This window comes from Abramis brama (assembly GCF_963993115.1).
Source record: "Abramis brama genome assembly, chromosome: 11".
Lineage (NCBI taxonomy): Eukaryota > Metazoa > Chordata > Actinopteri > Cypriniformes > Leuciscidae > Abramis > Abramis brama.
The window spans coordinates 25776-45000 of NC_139973.1; the positions used below are offsets into that span (position 1 = coordinate 25776).

A 19225-nucleotide genomic window follows, 5' to 3' on the forward strand; every position below is an offset into this window, starting at 1 on the left:
CATTATTATGATAGATAGATAGATAGATAGATAGATAGATAGACAATTTATTATAAAAGCATACATCTAGCTTACACATTTACCCAAATTATCATACGCCTTTTTAACCGAAGTTAATTTGGGTGTGTTTCTCCATCCCCAACGTCCCTGACGAGAGCGTTGCTCTCCTTGGCTGTGAACCGCTCCTGGCGCGCGTCTGGCAAATCCGCCGTTATAATAGGAATCCGCTTTAGAACAAAGCGCGTCTGCTCTTAAAGGGAATGTGAGATGACGCTCTGATTGGTTTATTTCACGTTACGCCCAAACCACACCTATGAATAATGAAGCTACTTCAGACCAACCCATTTTAGATTTGCGCCTGGCGCAAGAGTCATTTATCCCGCTGGGAAAATAGCAACAGCGCCAAGACCCGCCCACAAAGTTACTTGCGCTTTGCGCTTTGACACTTGCGTTTCAGATCGTTAAAATAGGGCCCTCAGTGTTAGATATCCCTCACACACACTCTCACACACTCAGTGTTAGATATCCCTCACACACACTCTCACACACTCAGTGTTTGATATCACGCACACACACACACAGCCGTGTCTCATTCAACTCATCTTTAATTCTGAAGCGCTTTATACAGTACATGTTCAAACAAACTCCGTAATTAAAAATGACTGGATGATATAAAGAGTTGTTTCTGTGTTCATTCAAACACCATCTTCAGGTGTAAAAACACAGGAAGTAACAGGCAAATATACATGTCACATGATCCGCACACATGCAGAAGTCACATGACTTCCGATCTGGCCATATAACATGCTTGCCAGAGCGGATGGTGTTTCAGAAAGTTATGAATCTACTTATTTATAGATTGTTTCAAAGCAGCTTCACAGTAATAAACAGGAAAACGACAGAATCAATGATGAAACTTGAAGACTGTGAAGACTTCTAATAACTGACTCTTCTAAACCCCAGATTAATCTCAGCTAAACACAGCTTATGAAAACTATTATCTTAACGTTCAAAACATCCAGTTTCATTTGTTTTTCTTGTTCATGCAAATGTTCATATTCGCCTGACCAAGAAAACATTCTATTTTATCATTCTTCAAACATCAGGGGAACGTATTCTACAACTCTCTCTGAATGCTCTAAGACTGAACGACTCATGCAAACAATTCCATGATATGCATAAAGTGTGTTATGTAGTGTGTTGTGTAGTGTGTTGTGTAGTGTGTTGTGTAGTGTGTTATGTAGTGTGTTATGAAGTGTGTTATGTAGTGTGTTATGTAGTGTGTTATTAAGTGTGTTGTGAAGTGTGAGTGTGTTGTGAAGTGTGTTATTAAGTGTGTTGTGAAGTGTGTTGATTGTGTTGTGAAGTGTGTTATTAAGTGTGTTGAGTGTGTTGTGAAGTCTGTTATTAAGTGTGTTGTGAAGTGTGTTGATTGTGTTGTGAAGTGTGTTATTAAGTGTGTTGTGAAGTGTGTTGATTGTGTTGTGAAGTGTGTTATTAAGTGTGTTGTGAAGTGTGTTGAGTGTGTTGTGAAGTGTGTTATTAAGTGTGTTGTGAAGTGTGTTGAGTGTGTTGTGAAGTGTGTTATTAAGTGTGTTGTGAAGTGTGTTGATTGTGTTGTGAAGTGTGTTATTAAGTGTGTTGTGAAGTGTGTTGAGTGTGTTGTGAAGTGTGTTATTAAGTGTGTTAAGTGTGTTGTGAAGTGTGTTGTGTAGTGAATCTGCTGATCAGTGAATCCGAGGCGTTAGACAGATTGAACTCTTCCACACTTGTGAAGTGTGTTGTGTTGTGTGTGTTGTGAAGTGTGTGTTGTGTAGTGTGTGTTGTGAAGTGTGTTGTGTTGTGTGTGTTGTGAAGTGCGTTGTGTAGTGTGTGTTGTGAAGTGTGTTGTGTGTGTTGTGTGTGTTGTGAAGTGTGTGTTGTGTAGTGTGTGTTGTGAAGTGTGTTGTGTTGTGTGTGTTGTGAAGTGCGTTGTGTAGTGTGTGTTGTGTGTGTTGTGAAGTGTGTGTTGTGAAGTGTGTGTTGTGTAGTGTGTGTTGTGAAGTGTGTTGTGTTGTGTGTGTTGTGAAGTGTGTTGTGTGTGTGTTGTGTAGTGTGTTATTTAGTGTGTTGTGTAGTGAATCTGCTGATCAGTGAATCCGAGGCGTTAGACAGATTGAACTCTTCCACACTTGTGAAGTGTGTTGTGTTGTGTGTGTTGTGAAGTGTGTGTTGTGTAGTGTGTGTTGTGAAGTGTGTTGTGTTGTGTGTGTTGTGAAGTGCGTTGTGTAGTGTGTGTTGTGAAGTGTGTTGTGTGTGTTGTGTGTGTTGTGAAGTGTGTGTTGTGTAGTGTGTGTTGTGAAGTGTGTTGTGTTGTGTGTGTTGTGAAGTGCGTTGTGTAGTGTGTGTTGTGTGTGTTGTGTGTGTTGTGAAGTGTGTGTTGTGTAGTGTGTGTTGTGAAGTGTGTTGTGTTGTGTGTGTTGTAAAGTGTGTTGTGTGTGTTGTGTAGTGTGTTATTTAGTGTGTTGTGTAGTGAATCTGCTGATCAGTGAATCCGAGGCGTTAGACAGATTGAACTCTTCCACACTTGTGAAGTGTGTTGTGTTGTGTGTGTTGTGAAGTGTGTGTTGTGTAGTGTGTGTTGTGAAGTGTGTTGTGTTGTGTGTGTTGTGAAGTGCGTTGTGTAGTGTGTGTTGTGAAGTGTGTTGTGTGTGTTGTGTGTGTTGTGAAGTGTGTGTTGTGTAGTGTGTGTTGTGAAGTGTGTTGTGTTGTGTGTGTTGTGAAGTGCGTTGTGTAGTGTGTGTTGTGTGTGTTGTGAAGTGTGTGTTGTGAAGTGTGTGTTGTGTAGTGTGTGTTGTGAAGTGTGTTGTGTTGTGTGTGTTGTGAAGTGTGTTGTGTGTGTGTTGTGTAGTGTGTTATTTAGTGTGTTGTGTAGTGAATCTGCTGATCAGTGAATCCGAGGCGTTAGACAGATTGAACTCTTCCACACTTGTGAAGTGTGTTGTGTTGTGTGTGTTGTGAAGTGTGTGTTGTGTAGTGTGTGTTGTGAAGTGTGTTGTGTTGTGTGTGTTGTGAAGTGCGTTGTGTAGTGTGTGTTGTGAAGTGTGTTGTGTGTGTTGTGTGTGTTGTGAAGTGTGTGTTGTGTAGTGTGTGTTGTGAAGTGTGTTGTGTTGTGTGTGTTGTGAAGTGCGTTGTGTAGTGTGTGTTGTGTGTGTTGTGTGTGTTGTGAAGTGTGTGTTGTGTAGTGTGTGTTGTGAAGTGTGTTGTGTTGTGTGTGTTGTAAAGTGTGTTGTGTGTGTTGTGTAGTGTGTTATTTAGTGTGTTGTGTAGTGAATCTGCTGATCAGTGAATCCGAGGCGTTAGACAGATTGAACTCTTCCACACTTGTGAAGTGTGTTGTGTTGTGAAGTGTGTGTTGTGTAGTGTGTGTTGTGAAGTGTGTTGTGTTGTGTGTGTTGTGAAGTGCGTTGTGTAGTGTGTGTTGTGAAGTGTGTTGTGTGTGTTGTGAATTGTGTGTTGTGTAGTGTGTGTTGTGAAGTGTGTTGTGTTGTGTGTGTTGTGAAGTGTGTGTTGTGAAGTGTGTTGTGTGTGTTGTGAAGTGTGTTGTGTGTGTTGTGTAGTGTGTTATTTAGTGTGTTGTGTAGTGAATCTGCTGATCAGTGAATCCGAGGCGTTAGACAGATTGAACTCTTCCACACTTGTGAAGTGTGTTGTGTTGTGTTGTGTTGTGTGTGTTGTGAAGTGCGTTGTGTAGTGTGTGTTGTGAAGTGTGTTGTGTGTGTTGTGTGTGTTGTGAAGTGTGTGTTGTGTAGTGTGTGTTGTGAAGTGTGTTGTGTTGTGTGTGTTGTGAAGTGCGTTGTGTAGTGTGTGTTGTGAAGTGTGTTGTGTGTGTTGTGAAGGGCGTTGTGTAGTGTGTTGTGTGTGTTGTGTGTAGTGTGTTATTTAGTGTGTTGTGTAGTGAATCTGCTGATCAGTGAATCCGAGGCGTTAGACAGATTGAACTCTTCCACACTTGTGAAGTGTGTTGTGTTGTGTGTGTTGTGAAGTGTGTGTTGTGTAGTGTGTGTTGTGAAGTGTGTTGTGTTGTGTGTGTTGTGAAGTGTGTGTTGTGTAGTGTGTGTTGTGTGCGTTGTGTAGTGTGTTGTGTATGTTGTGTGTGTTGTGTGTAGTGTGTTGTGTAGTGTGTGTTGTGAAGTGTGTTGTGTTGTGTGTGTTGTGAAGTGTGTGTTGTGTAGTGTGTGTTGTGAAGTGTGTTGTGTGCGTTGTGTAGTGTGTTGTGTAGTGATGCTCCGATTGATCGGCCGCCGATCATGATCGGCCGATATTGGCAAAAAATAGCTTGATCGGCAACCCCCAAAAGCGCCGATCAAAAAAGCCGATCACGTGACGTAAATAACTCGCGCAACTTTTCCGCATGCGCGACAACACAACAGCAGAGCAGAGCTTGCTTAACAGTGGCAAAATGAGTTCTCCTATGACGGCAATTCAATGGCAATTATAAACGAGCGCACAACTGATGCTGGCGCGCGCGGTAAATGACATTCGCGAGAGGATAACAGATCTACGCGCGAGGAAACGGGAACTCGCAAGCTCATTCAAACCCTGCGCGGGCGCATGACATCTCTGCCCTCGCGCGCGCGCATGATCATTCCCCACACACTCGCGCTTGATCTCCTCTCGCCTGCTGATTTTGCTCGCTCAAACACTTTTATTTTTGGCAGTCGAGGGGCGGGACTTACTGTTTTAATAACCTCAAATGTCATTGTCATTATTTTATTTTTTGGATCTGATGTAGTTAGTTCCTCAACTACATCCATTGTAGTCTGCCTGACCCCTCTTTGTTTTGAAAAATTATACTGTGCCTTATTTGGAAAAGGTGGCCTACAGTAGCCTTATGTTATCTTGTTTTCTAACTACAATTAAATAAATATTGGTGGTTCTTCAAGATTTTCTTGACTCTAGCATATTTCCATTCTGTGATCGGCAGTGATCGGCAATCGGCAGATCATGATTTTGGTGATCGGTAATCGGTGATCGGCCCCAAAAATGCTGATCGGAGCATCACTAGTGTTGTGTGTGTTGTGTGTAGTGTGTTATTTAGTGTGTTGTGTAGTGAATCTGCTGATCAGTGAATCGTTAGACGGATTGAACTCTTCCACACTTCTGCTGGTTAGGGTTAACGCGAGTAAAGTGTAATTGACACACTCGCTCTCCCACATGAAAGCACAGGATGTTGTTCTAATACTTCAGATGTTTAGTCAGGTCTGTGACTGAGCCCAGAAGAATAGAGAGATGTGTGTGTGTGTGTGTGTAAAGGTGACAACGAGTGGTTTAACGAGATCTCCGGAATGCAAATGTCAAATGTCTGTGGTTCAGAAAAAGGATTTCATCAAAAATAATCTGCATAACGAATGAAATAAAGAGATTTGTGTGTGTGTGTGTGTGATTGACAGGGTGCTGTCCTCGCTGCCGTCTCAAGTCACAAGTTCAACTCGTTCTACGGCGACCCCCCCGAGGACCTGCATGACTTCTCAGAGGACCCCACGTCTTCAGGTGCGTCCCCTCCAGTCATCTCTGGACCTCCGTCTGGGTCTCAGTCAGTGTGAGAGTCTGTGAGTCAGGTGACCTCTAGAGCAGTGACCTCATCGCGTCTCGCGCTGCGCAGGGAGGACCGTCTTACTGTAAATCACTCGCTGAACGGCTCTTCATGATTATCACATTTAAGCAAATGCTAAAACTTTACAACAAGGACGGTTCGCTAACTCTAGTTTACTGCGTTAGTTTACATGAACTAGCAGTGAACAATAATTCTGCAGCATTTATTTAATAAATCAAAAGTTGTATTAGATTGTATAATGCATTGTGATCTAACATGAACAAATGATTAACAATTGCATTTTTATTAACTAACATTGGCAGATTATTACATTTTCCACAAACACATTATTGCTCAGTGTTAAATACATATTTAAATATGAACTGAGAATGAAAAAGTATTTCTACAGCATTTATTAATTTCAGTTAATGTTATTTTCAACATTTACTAATACAATTTTTAAATCAAAAGCTGTATCTGTAAATAGAGCTGAGCTGACGTGAACTTACAATGCACATAAGTGTATTTTTATTAATTAATATTAACATAGGTTAGTAGATACTGTAACAGATGTAGGGCTGTAATCAACCAAAGAAAATCTTGGTCGACTAGAGGTCGACTAAATCGACTAAAAATGACATTAGGAAAAAAACCCGTTAAATTAATTAGCTGCGCACTGTGCACAGGACTTGGTAGCCTTGTTGTCCGCCTAAATGAATTATAAATAAACATAAAAAACTAGTAGGCTATTTGCAGTATATTAAATAGTTTTTGGCCTAATTATTTTGCACTGAAATGAGTCTGACACTCGAGCTCTGCAGCGCTGCATCACGTGCACCTGCGCAATATCACAGCCTATGATTTACGAAAATAGTACTTTGTTGTCAACTAGTGATATCATCACAAGAACTTTTGAGGAATATGCAACATAATTTAGACAATTGTTTTTGTCATATGTATTATAATAACTGACAGACACTATAATTTCAGCCGCTCTGTGCAGCTCGCATGAACATAGGAGCGCAGCTTCACGGCCGAGACACGAATAGTGGGTTGGGCTAATCCAAAAGAAGTGAAAACAAGGGGGGTGTTCTGAAGACAGACTGTTACCTGTGAAACAGGGGTGCTCTGAAAACACCCCCATTAGCAATTAGTGCTTTCCACCTGATGAAATGAACGCGGCAAAAAATCGACCAATCAGAATTTTGTTTGAGCCAGAACGTATCGACCAATAATCGACTAATCGAATGGGAGATTACAGCCCTAAACAGATGTATTGCTCACTGTTTGTTAATGTCATAATTATGTCATAATTAACATTAACTAATGGGACCTTATTGTAAAGTGTCACGAACAAACTAAAGATTTGCCTTTTATGGTTCTGTGGAAATGAATTATCATTCAGATGTAAACGTGTTTCATGACGAATGAGTGAACACTCGAGAATCATCGGCTCACCAGTTCACCAGTTTCACCAGTTCACCAGTTTCACCAGTTTCACCAGTTCACCAGTTCACCAGTTTCACCAGTTCACCAGTTCACCAGTTCACCAGTTTCACCAGTTTCACCAGTTTCACCAGTTCACCAGGTTCACCAGTTTCACCAGTTTCACCAGTTCACCAGTTCACCAGTTCACCAGGTTCACCAGTTCACCAGTTTCACCAGTTCACCAGGTTCACCAGTTCACCAGTTCACCAGGTTCACCAGTTCACCAGTTTCACCAGTTCACCAGTTCACCAGTATTGATTGATCTGTGTATATCAGGTACAGTACATGTCCATCTCTACAGGAAGTCCAGCCGGTGCGTCACTGTAATATTACAGGTTACAGGCTACTTGCATTTAAATTACACTTAAGGGACTTTTTATAAGAACAACATTATAATAATACATTTTTTTATGAGATAATTATGTTTCTACTTGTTTTTAGTTTTTTTAAATATAAACATTTAAATGGTGGCTGTCATAAAATGACATTTATTTATTTAAACAAATTAAATATCGGTAACACTTTACAATAAGGTTCAATAGTTAACATTAATCTTAAAGAATTATTAATCTTAGTTAATATTACTTTCAACATTTACTAATACGTCATTAAAATCAAAGGTTGTAATAGTTAACATTAGTTACTAATGTTTACTAATGAACTTATTGTTTCATATTAAAACTGTGATGACTGGCCAGGAGGCGCTCCTTCATCACATGCAGACGGCCCAGACTGAAGGATCTCTGCTTGGGATTTAAGATATCTGTTCTTCAAAATAAGAATCAATTAAAATCAAGAAATCAGTATTTTTAACCCAGCCTAGCAGGAAGTGGAAAGTGTGGTGTGTTCCGCTTACTGACGGCTAATGCTAGGAGTGTTCTCGCGCGGGCCGTCAGCAGGGCTAATGCAGAGGAAGTGTCAGTGTTGAGAAACAGCAGACACTTCTCTATCGCAAAATTAAACTCTCACTTCCTGTAACTGCGGGCCCGAGGTTTCGTCCTTGCGTTCTGCTTCTGAGCGCAAGAAGAGTCTGTGTAAAACCACGCTGACATCACTGCATCCAGCCGCCACATCCACTGTTCGTGATCTCTGTTCAACATCTGCACACATCAGTCCCTGCTCAGAAATATTAATATCACATAAGAAATATTCATCAATATCACACATCATCAGTATCACACATCAGTCCTTGCTCAGAAATATTAATATCACACAAGAAATATTCATCAATATCACACAAGAAATATTCATCAGTATCACACATCAGTCACTGCAGAGATGTATGTAAGGGATAATGTAGAGCGAGGCGGTTGTTATAGCGAATACCCCCCGACAGGCGGATCGGGACCCCGAGGCGAAGCGTTAACCCTAACCCTAACCCTAACCCTAACCCTAACCCTAACCCAGCCTGGAGGGGGTGTGTTCGCTATACCGCCTCGCTCTACATTATCCCGCTTATTACATGGCTACCCACCAAATAAATCAATAATTGGACACAAAATATTGATTTAAAAAGGAGTTTATTGATTTAAAAACGTTGTATTGCTTTGGCTAAAGAAAATAGTCCGTTCCGTCTCTACGGTTAGAATCCTGCGTCCATAGCAACGCTCTGTTTATCATGGCAACGGTGTGTTATACTCAGCAGCGGCTGTTATCAAGAAATAACTATAACATTCTACATTAGAATTCATCCAAGCCATGTAATAATCATCAATATCACACATCAGTCACTGCAGAGAAATATTAATATCACACATCAGTCACTCATTAATATCACACATCAGTCACTCATTAATATCACACATCAGTCACTGCAGAGAAATATTCATCAGTTTCGTCTGATTTGACTCGAGTTGAAATTGACAGAGAATTTCTGCCCATGAAGCATAAAGTTTGTTCCTGTCGGAGCTGCTGATCCACAGTGTTTCTGTTTCCTGCTCACTGCACACTACACACTGCACACTACACACTGCACACTACACACTGCACACTGCACACTAAACACTGCACACTACACACTGCACACTAAACACTGCACACTACACACTGCACACTAAACACTGCACACTACACACTGCACACTACACACTGCACACTGCACACTAAACACTGCACACTACACACTGCACACTACACACTGCACACTACACACTGCACACTACACACTGCACACTACACACTGCACACTAAACACTGCACACTACACACTGCACACTAAACACTGCACACTAAACTGCACACTGCACACTAAACACTAAACTGCACACTACACACTGCACACCACACTACACACTGCACACCACACTACACACTGCACACTAAACTGCACACTACACACTGCACACTACACTACACACTGCACACCACACTGCACACTACACACTACACACTGCACACCACACTGCACACTACACACTACATACTGCACACTAAACACTGCACACTAAACACTGCACACTACACACTGCACACTACACACTGCACACTACACACAAAACTGCACACTACACACTGCACACTAAACACTGCAGACTACACTGCACACAAAACACTGCACACTACACACTGCACACTACACACAAAACTGCACACTACACACTGCACACTAAACACTGCAGACTACACACAAAACTGCACACAAAACACTGCACACTACACACAAAACTGCACACTGCACACTACACACAAAACTGCACACTACACACTGCACACTACACACTGCACACAAAACACTGCACACTACACACTACACACTGCTCACTGCACACTGCACACAAAACACTGCACACTACACACTGCACACTACACACAAAACACTGCACACTACACACAAAACACTAAACACTGCACACTACACACTAAACACTGCACACAAAACACTGCACACTACACACAAAACACTGCACACTACACACTGCACACTACACACTGCACACTACACACAAAACTGCACACTACACACTGCACACTAAACACTGCAGACTACACTGCACACAAAACACTGCACACTACACACTGCACACTACACACAAAACTGCACACTACACACTGCACACTAAACACTGCAGACTACACACAAAACTGCACACAAAACACTGCACACTACACACAAAACTGCACACTGCACACTACACACAAAACTGCACACTACACACTGCACACTACACACTGCACACAAAACACTGCACACTACACACTACACACTGCTCACTGCACACTGCACACAAAACACTGCACACTACACACTGCACACTACACACAAAACACTGCACACTACACACAAAACACTAAACACTGCACACTACACACTAAACACTGCACACAAAACACTGCACACTACACACAAAACACTGCACACTACACACAAAACACTGCACACTACACACTAAACACTACACACTGCACACAAAACACTACACACAAAACACTGCACACTAAACACTGCACACAAAACACTACACACTACACACTAAACACTACACACTAAACACTGCACACTACACACAAAACACTACACACAAAACACTAAACATGGCACACTAAACTGCACACTACACTGCACACTACACACTGCACACTAAACATGGCACACTAAACTGCACACTGCACACTACACACTTCTTCAGAAACTGCAGGCATTATTCCTTGTTCATTATTAACACACTGCATTGCATGTTTATTACAATTTTTCATTCAGTTTTGTGTAGAAATGTCTGATCAGATTTGATATTTTTGGAGTGGTGGAGGATGTCGAGGAGTGCATTGCATTGTGGGATAGAGTGTACTGCAGACGCTCAGTCCCCGATATACTCACAGTGCAGTCCTGCTTCTTTCATCGTGTAGGGGAATAAATAACTGAAATACCTTTATCTGAGACTCAGTCTCTTCAGTCGCGTCACGTTTATTTATACAGCACTTCATACAATAGATTACTTTGGTGCTCTTCGGTCAAAAAGAGAAAAAATATATCATTTTTGTTTTTCCAGATTTTTTTTCTTCAATGGTATGAAACTTGGTAAAGGTTTTGGCACTTATATTTCATTTCAAAATTGAAAATAGTATGTTTGCACATTTTTCATAACAATAAACGTAAAATTCTGTAACTTCTGTCAAGTTCACTTTTTAAAAAATACTTCACTTCAGCAATAATCTGCCAAGTGTTGTCTTTGAAAAGAGATCAAACTTAAGTCTGTCGCTCTAAAGCATTCAAGATTTACCACAGTACCGAAGTTGGAAATTTAATTTTCAGGTCTATGCTCAAAAAGTGAAAAAATGGATTAGAAATACAGCATGAATATAATTTAGTATTAAAAAAAGCCCCTAAAAATACAAAATATTAATTAAAAAAACATTATCAAACTAAAATATAGGACATTTATTTCATTGACAAAAATAAATAAACGACACGCGAAGAGCACCAGAGGGTTAAAGCAGCAGCTTCACCGTATTAAACATGAACAACAGCATCAGTGTCTCTTTCACTGAGACCCTCAGCTTCAGTTTCTGCTGTAGAGCGTCTCTCAGAGTTCATGACTTTATTCTGAACAGAAGGAGATTTACACCTTGAAGAAGGCGGAGCCTCAGAGACACACCCACCTATTACATCATCGCCACGGACCAATAGGAGCTCAGAGCTGTTTTGAAACCGCAGCGAATGTTTCCGGAAGTTTGTTTCAAACGCCTGAAAAAACTCCAAACGAACTTGGCTTTGGCCTGATGTTGTCCGGAGTGATTAGGCTGAAGTATATCGGGGTCTGTGTAAACTGGTGTCTTCTGTGTGTGTGTCTCTTCCAGTAATCTCACTGAGTTGTGTTGTTGTTGTTGTTTCTAACGCTGCCTGTGCTGTAGGATTGCTTGCTGCAGAAAGTAGGTATCCCAGTAGCCTCTGCTTGCCACCCAAACAACACCTTCACCTTCACCTTCATCTGTTGTCCTGCATGTGTCTGAGTGCTGTCATCGTCTTCCACTGAAACACTCGATCAAACGCGACTCAAGACAATATAAACCACGATTCCTCTCATTTCCTGCACACACACACACACACAGAGCTTCAGGAGCGGCTCAGCGGCTTCAGGGCTTCCATGACGCGTCCGTTTCTGTGTTCATGCACATTCACAGAGTGAGCGGTGAGCTGGTGTGTGTGGCTGATGTGTGTGTGTGTGTGTGTGTGTGTGTGTTCAGGGGCCGTGTCTCAGGTGCTGGACAGTCTGGAGGAGATTCATGCACTGACGGACTGCAGTGAGAAAGATCTGGACTTCCTGCACAGCGTCTTCCAGGACCAACATCTGCACACACTGCTGGATGTGAGTTCACACACACACACACACACACACACTCTGGTTTACTATCTTTGTGAGGACCTCCAAAGTCGTAATGGTTTTTATACTGTACAAACAAACTGTATATTCTGTCTCCTTACACTAACCCTACCCCTAAACCTACCAATCTCACACACACACACACTAACCCTACCCCTAAACCTACCAGTCTCACACACACACACACACTAACCCTACCCCTAAACCTACCAATCTCTCACAAACACACACACACACACACACACACACACACACACTAACCCTACCAGTCTCACACACACACACACACACACACTAACCCTACCCCTAAACCTACCAATCTCTCACACACACACACACACACACACACACACACACACACACACTCACTCACTCACATACACACACTAACCCTACCCCTAAACCTACCAATCTCTCACACACACACACACACACACACTCACTCACTCACTCACATACACACACTAACCCTACCCCTAAACCTACCAGTCTCACACACACACACACACACACACACACTAACCCTACCCCTAAACCTACCAGTCTCACACACACACACACACACACACACACACACTAACCCTACCCCTAAACCTACCAATCTCACACACACACTCACACTCACACACACACACACACTCACTCATCACTGAATCTGGAGAGCCAGACGATCCGGCAGGGTTGTACAGAAGCCTGTGTCATTATGATGATGATGATGATGATGATGATGGAAAATAAAGTCGAGGCGTCAGCTGCGCACAGCGGGAGTTTTGAAGACGGCACATTTGACTAGCGTCTAGACAGTGGGTAGAGTGTGTGTGTGTCACTACATGACAAGATTCATGAGAGTCTGACACACACGCCACTGCCAATCAAACTTACTGTAATTTAATGGATGATTAATAATTAAACAGACAAACAATATGCAGGATTAGCTTGTAAACGTGTTTCTGTCACATGATTTCTACTCTTTATTTCAAGTGTGTGTGTGAGTGAGTGAGTGTGATTGTGTGTGTGTGTGAGAGAGATTGATGTGTGTGTGTGAGTGAGTGTGTGAGTGTGTGAGTGAGTGAGTGAGTGAGATTGATGTGTGTGTGTTTCTGGTTGATGGTCATGTGACTGATGAACTGAACTGACTGTGTTTCAGCTGTATGATAAGATCAACACCCGCTCGTCGCCTCAGATCAGGAATCCTCCCAGCGACGCCGTCCAGAGAGCCAAAGAGGTGTGTGACACACACACACACACACACACAGCCGAGTCTGGCTCTAATAACACGCGTGTGCTGCTCAATGAATAAACACTCAAGCTTATGATCATCTCTGTGTTTTTTTATTTTTTGTTTTTTTATTTCTTTTTGAAAGTATTGAAAGTATTCAGTGACATAAACACTATTAAAGGCTTTGCTTTTTCAAAATGTTCACCTACAGATTCCCATCCCAACACAACAACCCCAGATGCTAGAAGAAAAAAAAAAAATATATATATATATATATATATTTAAAAAAAAAAAGAAGAAAAAAAAATATATATAAAAAAAGTAAATACATAAAGGAAGGAAGGAGGGGAGGGGGGTCCTCAAATTACTTCAAAGAGGGAGGAGTATATTCTTCTCAAAATAGTTTATTAAAGGGTCCCATGTTTTGTAAAATGTTCTGGTTGATCCCCTGAGAAAGTATTTAATTTTTTCAGTTTTTAGAAACATCGTTAGATCACTAAGCCATGATGACACATTCGGGGGATTGTGTGATTTCCACTCTAGGAGAATCCTCCTTCTAGCTATTAATGTGGCAAAGGCCAGGGCATTCTCTTTACTTTTATCTGTTTGGAAGTCGTCACCTCTGACTCCACACAGAGCCATTATTGGGTTAGGGTGAATTCTTCATTTAAAAGCTGAGTTTAAAATCTCAAAGACTGAAAACCAAAATTGTCTCAGTTTAGGACATGACCAAAACATATGGGTTAGATCTCCCTTTGATGCCTTGCAGCGGCCACACGTTGCATCAATATTTGGGTACAGTTTAGCCAATTTTGTTTTACTATAATGAATACGGTAGAGAACTTTCATCTGAATCAGACTGAGTCTTGCAATCATCTCTGTGTTTAATGGATCAGAGCACGAGTGTTTATCCTGAAACAGCCAATCACAGTCTGGATTATTTTAATATGATGCTCTTTAATGACTGACCAGTGCCAGTGACTCTAACAGAATCATGTGACCAATGACATTATTAATAATAATAGTCGCAACAAATAATGGCGCACTTGTTCATTTGCATTGAAGCAATGGTGAAGATTAAAAAGCATTTGGTGAACAGAAAGTGTTTCCAGCATCCACATGTTCCTGTATGATCTGTGCTCCTGAAACACGTGTTTGATGACGAGGATGAAAGAGCTTATATATACACTACCGTTCAAACGTTTGGGGTCAGTAAGATTTTTAAAGAAGTCTCTTCTGCTCACCAAGGCTGCATTTATTTGATAAAAAAACAATAAAAAAACAGTAATATTGTGAAATATTATGACAATTTAAAATGACTGTTTTCTATGTGAATATACAGTAAAGTGTAATTTATTCCTGTGATCAAAGCTGAATTTTCAGCATCATTACTCCAGTCTTCAGTGTCACATGATCCTTCAGAAATCACTCTAATATGATGATTTGATGCTCAAGAAACATTTATGATTATTATCAGTGTTGAAAACAGTTTTCCAAAATTCTTTGATGAATAGAAAGTTCAAAAGAACAGCATTTATTTAAAATAGAATATTTTCTAGCATTATAAATGTCTTTACTGTAACTTTTGATCAGTTTAACTCATCCTTGATGAATAAAAGTATTGATTTATTTTATTTCTTTCCCCCAAAAATAAAATTAAAATTCTTACTGACCCCTAACTTTTGAACGGTGATGTTTAATGTTACAAAAGCTTTAGATTTCAGATAAATGCTGTTCTTTTGAACTTTCTATTCATCAAAGCATCATGAAATAAAAATGTAAAAAACAGTTTTCGGCTAGTAGAAGTTCTGAATGGCCGGTAACTTAAAGATTTAGTAGCCAAATTGGCCGGTGAGTGAAAAAGTTATTTTCTAACCCTGGTTGTGAATGAGAATGGTGTTTCCAGCTCCAGAGCTCATGTTTAAATATAGTTGTGATCTTGCATTGATATGATGATGTGATGTGTGTGTGCAGGTGCTGGAGACGCTCTCCTGTTACTCGGAGAACATGGAGGCCAAAGAGCTGAAGAGGATCCTCACGCAGCCGCACTTCATGGTGAGTCGCAGCGCTGGAGTCAAACCACAGCAGTTTCGAGATCAGTCACGCGGACGCTTCACACACTCCAGCTTCACACTCGTCTCTCTGCAGTCGCTCGTGTTGCACACACTCACGGTCCGGGTCGCAGAACCTCCAGGTCATGTCTCGCACCAAAATCAGTCGCATAATTCACTGGATTTTGTGTTTTCTTATCAGTTCATGTTTAACCTGTGAACTCTTATTACTGTAATACAGTCATGAAACTCAAACCAGACATTTATTACTAAAACCAGCATTATATTCACTAGCATGAGGAAGACTTACTGAAAAGAAGTACTTGTGTGATACTCAGTTTAACCCTCTGGTGCTCTTCACGTGTGTTTTTTATTTCAATGAAATTAATGTACTATGTTTTAGTTTGATAATGTTTTTTTATTTAATATTTTTTATACAAATGTATATTTACACAGTAGTTATAATCCATTTATTCACTTTTTGAGCATAGACCTGAAAATTAAATTTCCAACTTCGGTACTGTGGTAAATCTTGAACGCTTTAGAGCGACAGACTGAAGTTTGATCTCTTTTCAAAGACAACACTTGGCAGATTATTGCTGAAGTGAAAACAGTTATAAATAGTGAACTTAAAAAAGTTACAGAATTTATGTTTATTGTTATGAAAAATGCACAAAATACTATTTTCAATTTTTATATGAAATCTGTATTTTTATTGACCAGAGAGCGCCAGAGGGTTAAATAGTTTAACAGTAATGGATTAAAATATTTAATTGTCATTGAAATAATGTTGCAATGCAAAAACTATTTTGATGGTCCTTTTGAACGTGCTGTTGACTGTAAGTAACTTTGCAACTATACATCAACGAACACAGTCAGAGTATGAGTAGACTGTGTGTAATCTCTGCTAACTCTTTATTGTGATGCTCCCCCAACAGATATTCTACTGACTATAAGTAACTCTGCAACTATATCTCCACTTATTCTAACCCTAACCCTACCAGTGCACTAATACTCTACTAACACTAATGAGAGTTTACTTTACACACTCTGACTCTCACTAATACTCTACTAACACTAATGAGAGTTTACTTTACACACTCTGACTCTCACTAATACTCTACTAACACTAATGAGAGTTTACTTTACACACTCTGACTCTCACTAATACTCTACTAACACTAATGAGAGTTTACTTTACACACTCTGACTCTCACTAATACTCTACTAACACTAATGAGAGTTTACTTTACACACTCTGACTCTCACTAATACTCTACTAACACTAATGAGAGTTTACTTTACACACTCTGACTCTCACTAATACTCTACTAACACTAATGAGAGTTTACTTTACACACTCTGACTCTCACTAATACTCTACTAACACTAATGAGAGTTTACTTTACACACTCTGACTCTCACTAATACTCTACTAACACTAATGAGAGTTTACTTTACACACTCTGACTCTCACTAATACTCTACTAACACTAATGAGAGTTTACTTTACACACTCTGACTCTCACTAATACTCTACTAACACTAATGAGAGTTTACTTTACACACTCTGACTCTCACTAATACTCTACTAACACTAATGAGAGTTTACTTTACACACTCTGACTCTCACAAGCGAGTTCGTGGACATGCAGGTGCAGCGCTACTATAGTCAACAGAATGTGTTAAAAAGGACCATCAAAATAAAGTGAAAACTAAACTCTTAATAGTCCTAAAAACAGGCTTTATTTTCTTAACGCAAAATATAATTTCATATTTCTTTCTTCTGATTTTGGTGTGAAATATTGGTGGTTCGGTGACATTCAGCCTTTAATGTTAAACGAGCAGCTGCTTTAACACTGATCAGGATGAGGGCGTTTCCATGGAGACGCGGGTCACCGAGGGAGATGGGATGGGGGGGGGGGGGGGTGATGATGTCATAGAGCGGATTGAGGCATTCTGGGATAGCAGTGCTTCCTGCGCTCCAGAGATTCGAGCGTTATCTTGCTTAAAAGTGCTGTTATGTTCAGATCCTCCTGATTATCTTGAGCTGGACATGAGCACCTGCACTACAATAATACATTAGTGTATTGAGGACTTTTTCATATTACACTTTAAAAAACACATTTTTATTGTTACAGTTGCTGTTGGTTGCCCTCATATTCCAGACCGGAGAATGTGTTTTTTATATTTAATATTTAAAACAAGGTTTATCAACATTAGTTCATTCATTAGGGATCATGAACTAACAATTATCAGTCCAGGTTAATTAACAATGAATAATAGTATATTTATTTATGTTTGTTCTGCATTCTCTTGAAATGTTAATATGTGTTAGTGTGTGCAGAAATATTACTTATTATTTACACACATGAGCACACTAACAGTTACTTATTAAATGTGGAAGTTTTCTAATGTTTGCATTGAAGTTTGTCTGAGTCTGCAGCTTCAGTCTGAGTCTTTCCGTCGAGTGGTTTAGTTTCTGCTCAGACGCGACACGATCCTGCCGGTGCCGTTACTATAGTGACCAAATCAACAAACTAACACACACACACACACACACACACACACACACACACACACACACACACACACACTCACTCTCTCTCTCTCTCTCTCTCTCTCTCTCTCTCTCTCTCTCTCTCTCTCTCTCTCTCACACACACAAACACACTCACACACACACACACACACACACACACACACACTCACTCTCTCTCTCTCTCTCTCTCTCTCTCTCACACACACAAACACACTCACACACACACACACACACACACACACACACACACACACACACTCTCTCTCTCTCTCTCTCTCTCTCTCTCTCTCTCACACACACACACGCACACACTCTCTCTCTCTCTCTCTCTCTCTCTCTCTCTCACACACACACACACACTCACACACACACACTCTCTCTCTCTCTCTCTCTCTCTCTCTCACACACACACACGCACACACTCTCTCTCTCTCTCTCTCTCTCTCTCTCTCTCTCACACACACACACACACACTCACACACACACACTCTCTCTCTCTCTCTCTCTCTCTCTCACACACACACACACGCACACACTCTCTCTCTCTCTCTCTCTCTCTCTCTCTCTCACACACACACACACACACTCACACACACACACTCTCTCTCTCTCTCTCTCTCTCTCTCTCTCTCTCACACACACACACACGCACACACTCTCTCTCTCTCTCTCTCTCTCTCTCTCTCTCTCTCTCTCTCACACACACACACACACACACACTCTCTCTCTCTCTCTCTCTCTCTCTCTCTCTCTCTCTCTCTCTCTCACACACACACACACACTCACACACACACACACACACTGATCATGTGTGTGTGTTCTGTCACAGGCTCTTCTACAGACTCACGATGTCGTTGCTCACGAGGTGTACAGTGACGAGGCTCTGAGAGTCACTCCTCCTCCGACTTCCCCGTACCTGAACGGAGACTCTCCCGAGAGCATCAACGGGGACCTGGACCTGGAGAACGTCACGCGCGTGCGACTCGTGCAGTTCCAGAAGAACACGGACGAGCCCATGGTACCCGTGCTAGAC

General features: G+C 41.0%; 1 protein-coding gene across 1 annotated transcript in view; it reads left to right on the forward strand.

Moving 5' to 3' along the window:
- The window catches only part of caskb (calcium/calmodulin-dependent serine protein kinase b), a gene marked incomplete at its 5' end in the record, with an annotated part of 58667 nt that overhangs the window by 17348 nt on the left and 22094 nt on the right, over nucleotides 1-19225 (forward strand). The window contains 6 exons of the mRNA XM_084129603.1: nucleotides 5433-5532; nucleotides 11912-11929; nucleotides 12245-12366; nucleotides 13529-13606; nucleotides 15575-15655; nucleotides 19022-19210. Of these exons, the coding sequence (XP_083985729.1) occupies nucleotides 5433-5532; nucleotides 11912-11929; nucleotides 12245-12366; nucleotides 13529-13606; nucleotides 15575-15655; nucleotides 19022-19210 (588 nt within the window). The remainder of the gene's footprint in view (nucleotides 1-5432; nucleotides 5533-11911; nucleotides 11930-12244; nucleotides 12367-13528; nucleotides 13607-15574; nucleotides 15656-19021; nucleotides 19211-19225) is intronic.